We start from the raw sequence: 16984 nt of genomic DNA, 5'->3' as shown, positions 1-16984 counted from the left end.
GTGGGGACTTCTGATAGTAAGAGGAGGAGCTGAGTGTCTTTGGTATATGATATGTTGTTTAGTCCATGGGTTCTGATGATGTTGGCCAGAGGGTCATGTAGGTGTTGATCAGTGTTGGGCTGAGGGATGAGCCTTGAGGGACGGCACAGATTATGCTCTTATGTTCAGAGGAGAAGGAGGGAAGGCGGATTCTCTGTGTTCTTCCAGTAAGAAAGGAGTCAATCCATTTGAGGGCATCTCTTTAAATTCAATGTGGTGAAGCCTCTTGTTAAGAATGTGGTGGGATATGATGTGGAATGCTGATGAGAGATCAAAGAGGATCAGAGCTGCTCATTTTCCTCGGTCAAGGAGGGCTCTGATGTCATCGGTGGTAGTGATCAGAACAGTTTCTGTGCTGAGTTTGGTGTGGAATTCTGACTAGAAGATGTCTAGAAGATTGTAGGTGTTCCGTCAGTTGGTGGACTTTTTTTTTAGGACTTTGGTAGGGAGGGGAGCAAAGAGATGGGTCGGTAGTTCTTGAGTTCACTGGTGTCGACAGACAGTATCTTGAGAAGGTCTTGGACTTCTGCATGTTTCCAGTCTTTGGAAATGGTGGCCGTGGTGTTAAACATGTTGAAGATGGTGGTGAGCTAGTTGCTCCCTAGGTTGACAATGTGGTGGGGACAGGGGTCCATTGTTGCTCTTCAGTGGACGAAGTTGATGATGTCCTCGGTGTTTTGAGTGGCAAGCTGATCCCAGGTGGTCAGAAGGTGGTCAGGGTTAGCATTTGTGGGAGCAATGAAGCTGAAAATGTAGGTGGTGGTGGGTTAAGGTTCAAAGTTTTTGTAGATGGTGAAGATATTGTCCTGGAAGATGTCCGCAGGCTGACAAAGAGTTCCTGGGAAGGGGTGATTATGTTTTCAGTGGCTGAGGGGTTGAGAACTCTTTGATCATGTTGAATAATTCTTTACTGTGGTTAGAACTGGGTTTGATGAGGTTGGTATGGGCACTCCTTTTTGTCTTTTTCAGGAGTTGGTGGTATTGGTTGAGGGACATGCTGAGGGAGGCTCGGTCTGTGGTCTCCCTGCTGGTATGCCACTTGCTTTCAGGTCATTTGCCGTTCTGTTTTTTAGTTCTGAGTTCCATGGTGTACAAGCTGGTCTGTTTGGAGGATCTTGTGGACTTTCTGATCTTGGTGGGAGTGACTCTGTGTGTACAAGCAGTGATTGGGACGGGGTAGTTTTTGACAGCTTGTTCTAGGTAGGTTGAGGTGTCTGTGTTGGAGGTGTTGAGGGTGTCGGTCAATTGGCTCTCTGATACTTTGTTCCAGCTTTGGTGAGAGGTGCTGGTTGGTTTGGTGGTGGTGACAAGGGGACCTCTGAAGGTGAAGTGGTGATAGTGTAGTCTTTCCAGGTGAGCTTGGTGACATGGCTGCAATTGACTCTGTCACTAGAATGGAAGATGGGAGCGAGTGTGTGTTCTGCAATGTGTGTGGAATTGGTGACGAGTTGTGTAATGCCGACGTTGTTCATGCTGTCGAGGCAGTTGGCAATGTTGTTGTAGTAGGGGTCATCAAGTGGAAATTGAGGTCCGTGAGGGAAATGTAGTGTTTGGAGTCAGTTGTAAGGGGGGGATAAAATCAGGAATGGCATCACAGAAGCTGGGGTGAGGTCCTAGAGATCCGTATGGCAGGGTGCCTCTTACAGTGGTTTTGCCATTGGTATGGAGTTGGAAATTGAGGTGGTCTAAAATCGGGGTGGCCTCATCTAGGGTGGTGGTGTAGTGGATGGCTTTCTTGTGGATGATGGCGATTCCAACTATGCGTTTGTTTATGTGGTCTCAGTGTGCTATTGTGTAGCTGTCGGGCATTGTTGAGGTGTTGTTGGTTGCAGGTTCGGGATTAAGCCAGGTCTCTGTGAGGAAGATGATATCGGGGGTGAGGGAGGTGATTGTGCCCCAGATCTTGGTTGCATGCTTACAGAGAGATTGTAAGTTGAGCAGGAGGCAGTGGAAATGGTCTGGGATGGATGTGGTGGGCACGATTGTGGTCACTGTGCATGAGACAGTGCTGGTAGGTGAAAGGTCCTATGGTAGAGCGAGGCAAAGCTGGACAGCAGTTGTTGTTCTGAAGTCGTGGGTCTAGGGCTTGAAGCTAAATGGCAGTGTAACATTGGGTGGTGGGATACCCAGGGATCTTGGTATTGGGCACAGTCCAAGCACAGCTGGGTGCAGGTGGGCTTGCCTTTTATGCACTTTCGGTGCACTGGCCGTGCACCCACTGCATGCGTCTGCTGCATAGCAATGTTCAGGCTTCAATAGGTAGGTCCTGGGAGGAGGAAGGGGCACTGGAAGGTGATGAATGGGGCTGGCTAGAGGCAGGAAGTGGGGGAAAGAGTGGGGCAAAAATGAACCGGAGGAGTGGGTCAAAAAACAACAGTAAATGTGAAGGGGCAGAAGGGGGAGTGGTGGAAAAACAACAGGATTACAGTAACAGAAAGTGCCCTCCTCAAAACACTTTCTGGACATGTGGAAGAACAGAAGAGGATTTGTACCTGCCGTGATCTGAGCATAGCCTGGAAAATTAGACCTGGTCTTCCTCTGGTACCCAGGACGAAGAAGTGGACTCCAAGGATTTTAAGCCTGACCTCCCGTTCAAGCTACAGGAACACAAAATTCTACAAGAGGTCTTTTTCTGCAACTGCTCAGCTGACCAATTCCAAAAGCACCCTGCTGCTGGCCTCTTCTGAAGTGAGTCTTTGCCTCCAACTGCTTTCCCCAAGGTCCTGGAGCCTTTGCAGGTGTCAAGGTGTACCCTTTTGAACATATCCTAAAACTTGCGATATTGAGGCATTTTGACACTTCTGGAGGACAAACCTACCAATCCAGTTAGATTAAGGTGTGTTGCTTCTGGGCCAGAAATTCAGGTTCTTCTTGATCTGAGCTTTTCTTCAAAGCAAATCTGATTTAGTGGGACCTCCCGGAGAAAATATTGGAGCCCTCTTCAACTACAACCTGCAGCTTGCAGCCTAGGCCTGCTTGAAGAATCTCAGTTCCAAAAAGGTGACTAAATTTGACCATAGTCCCACCATAGAAATCTTCACCAGGCGAAGGTGCCAAAGTATTGGACCTTCATTGGGTGCTAAAGTCATATTACTCCCACTCTGAATTTTCACATCAAATTTCAACAGCTTTACTGGGACCTCAGCTAGTGGTTAGGCCACAGCTTGCTGCCTTTCTCTGCTGAATATTTTTGACTTCTCTTTCAGTGACCAAGTTCCAGGGTAAAACTAGTCAAACCTTGTTTCTGTACCTGACCTGAGCTCCATTGTAGTTAGGTGTATTTTGCTCCTAGGTACCCTTCAAGCAACCAGAAGACAGCAATTGCCACCTAATGCTTTTGGCACTATTTGTATATTTACATTTTAAAAATAATATCTCCAGTCTTCCTTATTGGATTTTTGTAATTTTGATGCAGAAGACTATCAAACAAATTCAGAGTAATAGAAACAAAAATGTTGGATGACATGTAAAGGGAGGGAGTGATCATACAAGTAGAAGAGTTGGAATGGCTATCTTCAATAGTGATCACTAAGAAAGGGAATAGCCATTTGAGAATTGTGTGGACTTAAGACTGTTGAATCAATGCATAGTGATGGATTGTTTTCCACTTCCAAGTTTTTCAGAAATAGTATTGTTGCTTAGTGGTGTCAAGTATTTCTTGAGATTAGATTTAAAATCTGTGTACCATCAAATCAAGTTACATCCCAAATCCAAGAAGTACATTTTACCATGATGGAAGGTGTATTTCAGGTCACTACACTTCCTTTTGGTTTGGCATCTGTGTCAAGCGTTTTCCAATGTATGATGAATAAGTTGTTTGGATATATTCCCAATGTACATTTTTTCAGTATGACATCTTGACTTTTGGGGAAACACAGGAGGCACACAATAGGACCCTTGGGAAGGTGTTGAAAGTGTTGGAAGAATCAGGATTGACACTTCATAAGGAACTGTGTCAGTTCTTGTTAAGAGAAAAGGAATACGTAGGCTATACCATTTCAGAGTGAGGGATCAGACCCAAGGAAGATTTAGTGACATTTATCAAATTAGCCCCAACCCCACAGGGAAAAGATCAGTTGCCTTTATTCATAGGTTTGGTGGAGTACTAAGTGATATTTGTACATGCGTTTGCTGAAAAAAACAGAACAATTAAAGGAACTGCTAAGGAAGGGAAGTGATGGGAACTGAATTTGTGTGCGGTGAAAGACAAGAGCAAGCATGTTTAAGGGTTAAAGCTGAGCTAGCTTCTTCAGAAATTGTAACCCCATTTGATCCCTAGAACTAGAGTATATTGACAGCTAATACTAATGCCCATGGGATTGGTGCTGTCCTGTCACAATTCAAGGGGGGAGCAGAAAAAACACTAGTGCTTTCTTCGACGTCCCTCAATCAGATGAAAGACAACTATGCAGTCATAGGGGGAGAAGCATTGGCAGCTGTGTGGGATGTGGAATATTTCTACACATGTTTGTGGGGTGTGCGTTTTACATTACGAATGGACCACAATCCACTGTTGAAGGTGTTACAACTGAAAGGTGCAGATTAGATTTTGGTGAGGTTGGTACATTATGCAACAAGATTACAGGGGAATAGGTACAAAGAGGAGTATGTTCTGGGGTGGAAGAATGTACAGGCTGACTGTTTGTCAAGGTTGCTTCTTGAGATCGACAAGGAGGTAGAGGGAGAAAGTGAGATGGTGTGTGTGGTAGCAAGTGTAGAGGATGTGGTGTAAGGTGAGTTTGGTGCTGCCACACAGGAAGAATATGAAACAGCTGTGCGGGAAGTTTAAGTTGTCAAACGATTTTGTAAAGAGTGTTCAGGAAGGGTGAGAATGGGAAGGTGATATGAAAGCTTCTTTGAGAGGTTACATGAAGTTGCAAGAAGAATTGAGCCTAGGAGCAACGGATGCCTTGGTGTTGAGGGTTGGAAAATATATGCCTCCAGATGGAGTTAAAGAAAGCCAATGATGGAAGAAAAAGTTTGAAGGAAAGATTTTGTTGGGTGGGCATCGACAATGTTGTGAAGGAATTGGTTGAAATGTGTAGCTTGTGCAGGGAGAGCGAGAAATGATTCAAGGTTGGAGTGGAAGGTATGGGTTCTTTGAGTGATGGGGAAGGTGCATGTACAAAAGTGTGTTTGGACTTCATAGACTCCATGGATTATTGGAGTGATTCTGAAAGATTTGCAGTGATAGTGCCAATAGTGGATGTATTTTCCAGGTGGCTGACCGTGGAGTTTGAGGAACATAACGTCTGAGAGTGTGGTATAACGTTTTGGAAAGACTGTTCATGAGAGATGGTGGTTTGGGAGTGCTGGCGACAGATAATGGTACACAGCCTACCTACAAGATTATTAAGGAGTTTTTGAGTAGGCATGGTATCAGGCATGTTGCACTTTGTGATAGAACCCATAAAGCAATTGCATGGCAGAGCATGTGAATTTGCATGGTTAAAGGTGCCATACAAATTGCAGTGAGTAGTAGGGAGAATATTAAACATGCAGTGAAGAAAATGGCATGGGCTATACTACCATAGAAAATAGAGTTACAGGTAAAACACCTTTTGTGAGAGTGAGGGGAAGTGAAGCAAGGACAAAGTTGTCACCACAGTAGATGAGTGAGTATGGAACTGCAAAAGAATGAGTATATGTGTGAATGGTGGTAGGATTTAAGAAGGGGACTATGTGGAAGTCAAACTGGGAAGTTGGAGTGATGAAGTCAACAAATCTTCAGATCCCATGAAAGTGCGTGAAGTGCATGAGTAGCATGTTGTGTAAAAAATGGACAGAGATATTATAAGAGGAGGGTGGCATTGTAAGAGTAGTGATGAGGCATGGAAAAGCTGGTAAGGTAAGGATGAAGAGAAACAGAATTGCAGTAGATTAATGTTGATGGAAGAAGCAGATGGGTAAAGGCAAACCTGTCTGCACCTGTCCGTGCCTGGACCGCACCCAGCGCCATGACCCTCCCTCCTCACGAAGATACACTATCACCAAGCTCTACACCCTCAACCCCAGACGCCGCAACAAACACTGCAAGCATTGCGCCACTTTGTAAACATGACTCAGCGTTTTTGGTCTTCCAGTGCCACATTAGCGTAAAACAAAATGATGCGAATGTGGTGTTGGAATGGCGCTAGGCTCTCTTAAATTTGGGCCTTACTGTTTTACAGATTATTCACTGCTAGTCTGCTATTGACTGTTTGCTGGCAAGGGAATTGTCAGTGTGTCTTAGGAACCAAAGAGCCTAACACGTGAAGCACTAGGGTGAATCTGCATCAGCCAGGACACAAGGATGGAATTGCAATGTGAAGAAATTCACTATAAGGTTTCCCAGTCGCAGATATAAATTGTGACTCAGGACGGTCATGTAATCACTTCAGAGTCCTTTTTGAAACATAGAGGCAATTTTAAGAGCCCCTAGCGCCATCTACTAACACATAGGGTCATGTTTTTTACGCTAATGTTTCATTAGATGGCCAAAATCCCATGCCATATTTACAAAGTGGCGCTATGCATTCATTTAATTGAGCCACTTTGTAACAATTGCGCTACATTATGCGTGCGCCAGGCATAATGTATGTAAAGGGAGTGTTTCCCCGTTAGGGGGGCTGAAAAAAGTGCGCAAAGAAATCTAACAGATTTCCTTGCATATTTATTTGGGCCATTTAATGCCTGCTCAGAGCAGGCGTTAAAAGTGGGCACATCACTGAATACAATGGGCCCCTATATTCTCTGCAGGAGTAGCACCAATATTTTGGTGCTAGTCCTGCAGAGTACATCAATAGCGTCAATAAAAATGCCTCTATTGCCCCCTACCCTGCGCCATAGTGCGTCAAATTTTAAATACAGTGCACAAATGGTGGTGGTAGGGGGGTGATAAGGGGCGCAAGAAAAGTGGCATTGCACTTTGTGCAGCGCCACTTTTCATAAATATGCCCCCTTGTATTGGAAGAATGTTAGATTATTACATTATTCGTCTCACACATTTCTCCATGTATCATGTACTAGTGAAACAAAAGAACATTTTAAGGAACATGTCTGCCTTTCAGCTTCTGGGAATAATTTGTAAAGATTTTACAGATGTTTTTGTTGGGATGAGGTTTTCAAGAAAATGCTAGAAGGTGTGGATTAAACAGAAGTAATTGAAATGTGCAAGTGTTAATCTACTGATTATAACATTGATGTTATTCATGAAAAATATAACAGTTTAATATAAAAGTATACATAGCTATTGATTTAACTTACTGCAGATGAAATTATTTTCGTCCGAGTTATCAGCACAGTCATCTACAAAATCACAGAGGTGGTCCTTGGGGATGCAGTGTTTGTTGGCACACATGAACTCTTCAGCAGAGCAGTTTCTGTCTGGTATTAGCAAGGGGGAACAATCTTCAAAAGAAATATCATCCACAGCCGCGTCACCCATGTAGCTGACACCACGCTTTGCCCTGAGGATGATCTAACAAAAATGTAGTATTTGAGTAAATTGCATGACTAGAATGTAGAAATCTCCGATTGAAAACATTTGATGGAATTAGGAGGGACTCATCCATTTACATGTTAACTTAAACAATTCTTTGCAAAAAAGCTTTTGTTTTTTTTATTTTTCATTTAATTATGTTGTACACCGCTGAAAACGTAGAAAGTAAAAGACAAAGGGGGTCATTCTGACCCTGGCGGTAATTACCGCCATGGCGGAGGTCGGCGGTAGCACCGCCAACAGGCTGGCGGTGCACCGCTGGGCATTCTGACCGCGGCGGTTCAGCCGCGGGCAGAAACGGAAAGTCGGCGGTGTACCGCCGACTTCCCGCTGCCCTTGAGAATCCTCCATGGCGGCGGAGCGCGCTCTGCCGCCATGGGGATTCTGACACCCCCTACCGCCATCCGGTTCCTGGCGGTTCTCCCGCCAGGAACAGGATGGCGGTAGGGGGTGCCACGGGGCCCCTGGGGGCCCCTGCAGTGCCCATGCCAATGGCATGGGCACTGCAGGGGCCCCCGTAAGAGGGCCCCACGAAGAATTTCAGTGTCTGCTATGCAGGCACTGAAATTCGCAACGGGTGCAACTGCACCCGTCGCACCTTCCCACTCCGCCGGCTCCATTCTGAACCGGCGTCCTCGTGGGAAGGGTGTTTCCCGCTGGGCTGGCGGGCGGACTTTCGGCGGTCGCCCGCCGGCCCAGTGGGAAAGCCAGAATGACCGCCGCGGTCTTTTGACTGCGGAGCGGTCTTTCGGCGGGAACCGCTTGGCGGGCGGCGACCGCCGTCCGCCGCGGTCAGGATGACCCCCAAAGTATTCACTGTTTTTGGAATCGTAGAGTTAGAAAACATCATTCTTTTCAGGATTTTTTTAAGTCGACTCACAATAGCTAGAACATAGGTAATATCACACTATCTGAATGTATAATTATTGCTACTGTGATGCTATTCCCACTGAGACTCTCTAGACTTCTTGCCTCCATTAACCCTCTGATGGATCCCTCTGGGGGGAAACTGGCTGTTTCTTTTACAAATAATATGGAACATTTTTTTTTACTGTTGAAATGTATCACCTACTGACATTGCTCTGTAGTGATCTTTGTCAATACCCTTGATCTACCGCACTCATTTTTATTCACAACTTTAGATCCATTATTTATGCAAGAGGAACTAATGAACAATGGTTCTGGATCATGCAAGTTAAATGTTTTATAATTTTAATGTAATCAGTTATTTTATTTTATTAAATATTCAGCAACAGTAAGATTTCGATCAGATACCCTTTTAATTCACAAAAATAGCAGCAACGAGAAAGAGGAAGGGAAGTGGTTAATATGTAACACTGAGAACACCCAACGAAATACAAGTTAATAGCAGCAGATGCAAGGGTATGTTTGGGTGGTCAAAATACGATCGATGGATGAATCAATGTGAAGTTCTGGACAGCAATTCACCTTGTCTTTCATATTACAATAAATGTTCTCTCAATGCTTGTTGTTGTCTTACAGAGAGAGAGTTGAACAGATGTCTTGTTCTAGTGAATCCGGTATACAGGGGCTCCTCCTCTGCTATGATGGAGGAGTGTTGCCCCCTCCTCCAGCAGCAGTAGCTGCAAATGTTTTACAAGAAAACGATCATAAACTACGTTTATGATCGTTTTCTTGTAAAAGGGGCGGTGCAATGGGCAAAGACAAGCACAGAGGAGGGTGTGCCGCGATGTATGTTTGTCTGGCCGTCTCGGGCCAGCCAAACACACCTGCGCACTAGGCTCTCTCCAACCTGACACTGCATTGCTGGGTTGGAGACAGCAGGCAGAGAGTCACTCTGCCTTGGAGCACCCTGGCTGGGTGCTTCGTCCAATCCTAATGCTGCATTCATGCTGCCAGCAGCATGAAAGCAGCATTAGGATTGGATGAGGGCAGGCTAGGAGCCTGTGCCTGCAGTGGAGGACTGAGAAGTGTATCAGAGCGACGTGGTGAGAAAAGTACATTTAAAAAAAAAAAAAGTTTTTGTCAGCCGCTTACCCCGCCATGCTCTGCACTGTTGCACCCCTTTTGCCTCCCGCAAGCCATCGCTAGAAGGTGTCTAGAATGTGGAAATGGCATGGAATGACTTCAATGTGGTTCAGAGGTCTTAGTAGTGGATCTGACATTCGCAGTGGATATGCACTGAGATAAGAAGTCAGAGGGGTGATTTTGCATAATAAACACAAGGGCAACACATTGTGCCTTAATAGAAACTGAATTAACAATTATAATACAGACAATGGTTCATGAAGGACTCATCCTAGAACATTCTAGGTAATTGTGGGCCAAACGATTTATGTCTTTGAAGTATATATGTTTGAAAGATAAGTTCAGCCATTCATCTTAACCACTGCTTTAAGAGAGGGTTCACATTAGGGTCGACAACAACATTAGCCAGCAAAAATGCTTTCTTAGATGTGACAATACAAATTGCAGGTCAGTGCTCAAGAGGATCTCTGTCATATAATGGTCCCAAAGATTCTTGAACACTCTTCATTCTTCTGCTCCTCACCAAAGAATAAAGCACCAGCACCTCTGTCTCATCATGGGGAAATCGTTTACTGAGGGAACAAAATGATGGTGATGTTTACTATTGAGTGAACAAGGGCCTGACATTACTGAAAATGTTATCAGGTTCCTAAAAACTGGCAGGTATTTATGAACCCATATAGGACTGACTGCAAGTTCTAATGCATCCATCAGACCTAGCATGCATTTTAAATAGCAAACATTGTGTGTATTATTTTCACAACATTTTTGGGAAATTAAAAAAATACACTAAACTATGTGAAATGTTATGAAATTAATTTAGCAGTATCTCACCTGAAGATTGAACATTAGGTCATATCTACCCTGCAACATTGATGAAACGCTATAACTGTTGGCGTGTCTGACCTTAATAAGTAAACTTACAAAGGGACACAGATAGGTCAATGAACCTTTTGACTGTGCTTAAGATGTTCCCACCATATATCCAGCATCTGCAGATCAATAATTAACAACAAACAATAACATTAGTAATCAATAGGAGTCAGTAATTGTCACACACCATGACCTTGCAGACATGAATAACCACACCTTTAATGTAAAGTTAGAATATTTATTACCCATATTAACAACTCTAATGTCACATAGGTTAATCTTAAAATAAACTGATAAACATACAGAAACAACACTGGTTGACCGAAACGGCAAAAGAATCACAATCTAATCAAAGCTTTTGCTACTGCACATTCTAAAGCTACAGTGCAAATTAATAGCAAGAATAACTGCGCAAATGATATTACATACATTTAGATTCAGCAAAGAAAATACATCACAGGTTACTCCATATATTGAACTTTGTTAGTGAGGATCCTACCTAACATCAGATTAGAATTAGCATGCTTGGGCTTCATGCAAAACAATTTAGTCAATACAAATTTGGAAAAAACATTTAACTATGGCTCCATCATAATAGCATGGCTGGTACCTGGAAACAAAGCAAATAGACATAGCAAAAACTTCACAGTCAATATACCTATCCTCAGGTTGTATCAGCAAGCTGTGACAGTCTTCGTCATCAAGATGTCAGTATGGTCAGCAAGGCATCAGAATTTAGCATTAAAGTTCAGAAACGGCAAAGTCTTTAGGCAGTAAAGTTAAGCATGTCTCTTCTCAAGCCGGAATAATGGGCAAAGTGGGCTGTGTCTTCTCTGTGCAGTTCGGCTAAGTTAGATTTCCTAAAACTATTTCCCAAGTCCCTATTGGTCAAGAGATCGCATGTTCACACTTTGTCCAACAAAACTAAACCTTCAAATCTAAAGTCCCTCTACTACATGGTTCACGTCATTGATTGGCTCCTTTCCTACTGTTCTCATCATCCAGCTCGTCAGGTAATAATATTGTTGTATCTTATACTTTAGTCAGTGTCTTCATTGTATTCTCCTGAGAAAGTCAGTCTCACACACATTACATTTAACATATGACATATTACTACATTAATCAAGCAGAAGCTCAACATTTCATATTAATAAGCCATTAATAAGTGCAACTCGTGAACGTTGACGGACAATCATTTGGTCACACTTTCAAATGCGTGCATTATTTTTCTCTAAGTTAATACAACTTCTACGCACATTCAACACTCAAAATACATGAATATTCATTAATAAAACTCATTAAAATTCTGCTTTAACAATCCATCCTCTGATGAATAAATCTGTCATCACACCAAATCTTCTTTCACAAATGTATGAATCAGCTAAAATTCTGTCATTTCAATCCCTTCAAATCTTTGTTCCCTTTTTGAATTTTCCCTAAGCAATTTTTCCCTTTCCTTTTCTTCCCTCCTCTGATTAGTCTTTGTCTTCTTTAATTTAATTCTGTTATGCAATTTACATACTCCCTACATTCCAATTAGCCAATTCACAATAATCAATATCACTTGTACTATTTTCAATAAGATCCCTTTCCCAATGTTGCTGAGCCAATTTCCCACTGAAGCATATCCCTTGCCAACTTTCTCCCAAACACCTGGTTCCTTCAATTCTTTCAAATCAGCACTCTCATTAGTCAGATTAGTAAGTAAGATTCTAATCTCTTTACTATTGTCAGGAATGAACGAATAGCAATGCCTAGAATTAAGCATCTTGCAAACTCTGCCATCCTTTGCTAAAAGAATGTCTAACACAAGGCAGTTCTGAAGAGTCATATCTCTTTCAGCAGCTAATTCTGTATCTCTCAGAATCATGGCTCCTGAAAAATTTGTCAGCATGTTAACCACAATAGTAGACAACTTTCAAATCTTTATAGAATTCAGAACAACTCCCACTGAAGGTATAATTGCTCCAAATATATCTTCCACTATACCAGAAGGAGACTCTCTCTTTTCCCTAATGTGATGTAATTCAGTCACTTTCAGAAATTTCTTTAAATCGTCTAGTTGAAAAATCTTTGGGAAAACTATGCCCAAATAGCATGTCTCATACCATCATTTTGGAATACGGTAATAAGCATTAGGACCACAGATGTAATATATACCAGGAACCGCCGGATCCTGTCCATTCAACATAAATGTCCATTTACTCTGAAACAAAAACACATGTCTACACTCACTTGTTCCCACAAATAAAGTGTCAGGGTGAGATTTAGGCCTATATTCACAAAGCTTCCCTAAGTGTTGTGCATCTAAAGCTAATTTCCATTGTGTTTGTATTGCCCTCTAAGCATAATCATTTGTGTAAGTCCTTTTCTCTAAGCCTTTTTGTAACTTCTCCTTCAATGCCTTTCTCCTGTTTTCTGTGTGATCTAAGAAGATCTTTTCTGAAGGTGTTAGCAAGCATATCAAGTTATTTCTGTGAGCGTAAGCTGTGCCAAAAGTTAATGTAGGCTCAAAGAAACCTCTAACTAATACTATGTCATTATCCTTAGCTACTCTACTCAGATACCTAATTATAGGGACAAACAAAACACTACATCATGGTTGGAATAGAAATACTGAATGTACTCCTCGTTATAGAATCTTGTTAGTAACAGAGTACAACTTATCCCATAAGTGAGAGGCAAACTATGATAGGTAATTCCTCCTTCGACTGTTGAAAGAATCTGCTTACATGCAAAACAATTCTTTGCATCCATCGTCTCAACATACTCATTCAATAAGCGATAGAAGACATTAGAAATAAGTTCCCCTTGGGCATTACTACCTACATGCAGATACTTTTCATCTAACCTAAACTTCTCTCTATTGCAGTTAATACAGTAGTTGTCTCTAAAGCTGAAGTATGGTTGGCTTCCCTTTTGTCAAGAACAGCCATACCCACAATCAATATCACAAACAATATACCATACACAATTGCCAAACCAATACTCATGTATTTACAGCACCTATTCTTCCTACCCTGCTGGCTAATGTTACTCATGATCTGTAAAGAATCAGAAAGCAGAAGAGAAAATTTAGAAAAATGCAGCAAAAATCAAAAGCAACAATCTTCTTTCAGCAGTTATTTACAGCTTTCAGTCTCGCTTCCTTGATCCTTCGTCAAAAATTGGTTTATCAGCTCATTAAAATAAGGATTTCAAAAGTCAAATCAGGCTATCTAGGAATTTTCCTGCAGCTTTCAACCATCTCTTCTCTCTCTGCACTTTTCTGAGATTGCTTCAACAGTTCAGTTCTCAGATTCCTTCAAGTGCCAAAATATTGTCCTGGAATGTCTGTGATCAAAACAGAAATACAAAAATATTTCTGCCATTCACTTGTATTTGCATACACCCATTCAGGACCTGCCTACCTTCGAATTGCTACTCTCTTTCTTTTCAAATTTCGATCACCGTTCAATTCTTCTTCACTAAGATCTTCTTTCGTTGTTGTGTTTAATTCTTCTACGATTCTTGTTTCAACAACTGCTTCCTTTTTTTTTTTGCTTGTGATTCCAGCTACTTGTCTCCTTTCAGTGAACCCTTTATCAATGCTCTTTTCATTGTTGAATTTGAGACTTCTTCTTGCTCTGCAGTGTTTTCTCTTGACAGACCTGCAACTGGTGCAGGAGGAGTTAGATCACATTGGATTTGGTCCGCCTCAACTCCTTTCCCCTCGGGGTCTGGCAACTGCTCTGTTTGTCTCTCAAATCCATCTACTTCTGGGAAAGCCCTCCTTTGACTAGGCTCTCCTGCTGCCTCAATTGAGATAGGCTCATTGTCACTCTCCTGGAGGTCTTCTCCTTTGTCTCTCACAGGAGTGACTGAATCGTCCACAACGGGCTCAGATCCATTCTCAGTTCCTCTTTCTTCTCCTTCCGTGTCCGAGACATCCTGGTCGTAGTTGGTACTCTCAGCAACTCTTCTTCTTTGTCCAGAGGACATGCCACCTTCTTTGTGTGGCTGGTGTGGATCCACTTCTGAACTTCAGCGCACTTCACAGCTGTGATAGTGGTCGGAACTACCTGAAACGGGCCCTTCTAGTGAGGCTCCAAACATGTTTTCCTCAAGTGTTTCCAGACCACAACCCAGTCACCAGCTCTCAGGTTGTGCCCTGGGTCACGGATCAGTGGCAGTATTGTGGCCTCCACCTGCTGAGAGAAAGAACGAACCACATCAGCCAGACCCTTGCAGTAGTCCAACACCATATCATCTGTAATGCTGACAAGTGCATTTACAGGCACCGCTGGCAACCTCAGGGCTCGTCCTATAAGGATCTCATGCAGCGACAATCCTGTCTTCCTGTCGAGTGTGTTTCTCATAGTCATCAGAACTAAAGGCATCGCATCAGGCCACTTCAGATTTGTGGATGCACACATCTTTGCAACTCTTGACTTCAAAGTTACCATTCATCTGTTCCACTAGTCCTGATGCTTCAGGGCGGTAACTACAATGCAACTTCTGCTCAATGTTCAATGCTGCACACAGTAATTCAATTACTCCTTTGTTGAATTAACTTCTCTTATCTGATTCTAAACAAATCAGAAACCCAAAATGTGGTATCAGTTCCTTAAGCAGTAGTTTCGCTACTGTAAGACTATCATTTCTTTGTGTGGGTTAGGCTTCAATCCAATGACTAAAGATGCAAACAATCACCAACACATATCTCAAGCCTCCACACACGGGCACCTCAATAAAATTAATTTGCATTCTGCTGAATGGACCTCCTGCTCTTCCAATGTGGCTCAAGTTAACCACTGTCCTTTTCCCCACGTTCATTTGTTGCAAATGATGGAATAATGGCAAACTGCTTCAGCAACTTGTCTAAATCTTGGGTTGAACCAATTGTGCTTAAACAAATGAATCATGGCATACCTCCCAACATGTGCTTGACCATGATAATACCTAGCCATTTGCAACAGCAGACTATTTGGCAGTACCAATTGACCCTTTTCGGAAACCCACAATTCTGCCTGTCTCTGTACACATTTCTTTTTGCTCCATTAACATTTTTTCTCCCTGTCAACATTATTCTGCAATGTTTTCAATGCTTTCAATGGGTCAATTACCTTCAATGCATAACTTGGACATGTTTCATCTTCTTCTGGTAACAATTCCCACGTATCTTAGAACGATATACAGTTCAATGCGCACAACCCTGCGACCTGATCAGCAGATCCATTTCCCTTTGACACAAAGTCTTGCGATTTCAGATGTGCGCTTCATTTCACCACAGCAATCTTTCAGGCATTTGGATAGCATGCAACAGTTCTTTGATCCTTTCACCATTTCTCACTGGTGAAACAGAAGAGGTCATGAAACCTCTCTGTGACCAAAATTGACCAAAATCATGGACTATTCAAAATAAATACTGGCTATCCGTACAGATGGTAACTTCTAGCTGAGCAGAAACATGGCAAGCTCTAATAAGGGCTACCAATTCTGCTACTTGTGCAGAATGTGCTCCTTGAAGCCAAGACGCTTCCGGTATACCCGTAATTGTGCACACAGTATATCCTGCTCTCAGTGTTCCTGTATTGTCTCTTAGACAAGAGCCATTGACAAAGATAATTTGGTCATTTTCTTCCAATCAGGTTTCTCTAATCTCAGGTCTCGGTTTTGTGCATAAATCAGTTACTTCAAGGCAATCATGCTCAATGTCTTCCTAATTTTCTATTTCAACATTTTCATTTGGATGTAAAGTTGCCAGGTTCAGCACTGTACATCTTTTCAATGACACATTTGGTGACCCTAAAATACTCGTCTCATAACTGGTCAGCCTTGCACCTGTTTGGTTTGCGGTTTTTGTCTTTGTGGGTAGGATTTCAATAGAGTGAGGCACCATGATAGTTAAGGGGTGTCCCATCACAATGCCTTCCCACTGTCTGATGCTCTGTCCAACTGCTGCAACTGCATGCAAACAACCTGGTAAGGCTGCTGAGACTGGTTCCAAAGCAGCAAAAAAAATGCCACCTCCGTAGACCTGCGTTAAGACAGACAAAGAGCATGCATCACACTCATGACAAGACAATGTAAAAGGTTTAGTGTAGTCAGGCATATCCAAAGAGGGAGCTTTGCATAGACTCTCTCTCAATTCAGAAAAAACTTTCATGCAAGCCTGATCTAACAAAAGGGGATCACTGACCTCCTTGTATGTCAGCTTCTGCAAAGGCTTAGAAATGACTGAAAAATTGGGAATCCATTGGCAACAGAAGCCTACCATCCTTAAGAATATCCTGATATCTCTCTGTGTGATTGGGGTATTCATCTGTAATATGGTTGTGAACTTTTCTCTGAATATTTTCCTTGATCCCTTTTCAATCTGGTGACCCAAATATTTCACCTCTTTCTGACAGTATTGCAATTTAAGTGGTGACACTTTATGGCCATTCTTTTCCAAATAGTTCAGAAGGCAATCGTGTCACACTTGCACTCATCCCTCGTTTTGGACGCAATCAACAAGTCGTCAATGTACTGTATCAAGGTTGATTGGAAATGCAATTCCAATGTCTCCAAATTATTTTTCAAGATCTGATTAAATATGGA

The 16984-nt window shown here is 42.5% G+C and overlaps 1 protein-coding gene across 2 annotated transcripts in view; it reads right to left on the bottom strand.

Moving 5' to 3' along the window:
- The window catches only part of MALRD1 (MAM and LDL receptor class A domain containing 1), a 2469603-nt gene that overhangs the window by 1518599 nt on the left and 934020 nt on the right, over positions 1-16984 (bottom strand). For both annotated transcript variants that reach the window (XM_069211777.1, XM_069211778.1), the window contains exon 19: positions 7285-7498. In XM_069211777.1, the coding sequence (XP_069067878.1) occupies positions 7285-7498 (214 nt within the window). The remainder of the gene's footprint in view (positions 1-7284; positions 7499-16984) is intronic.

This window comes from Pleurodeles waltl, chromosome 10 (assembly GCF_031143425.1).
Source record: "Pleurodeles waltl isolate 20211129_DDA chromosome 10, aPleWal1.hap1.20221129, whole genome shotgun sequence".
NCBI lineage: Eukaryota > Metazoa > Chordata > Amphibia > Caudata > Salamandridae > Pleurodeles > Pleurodeles waltl.
Note: the sequence above shows the minus strand (reverse complement) of the source record. Positions and strands in the feature narration are given on the sequence as shown.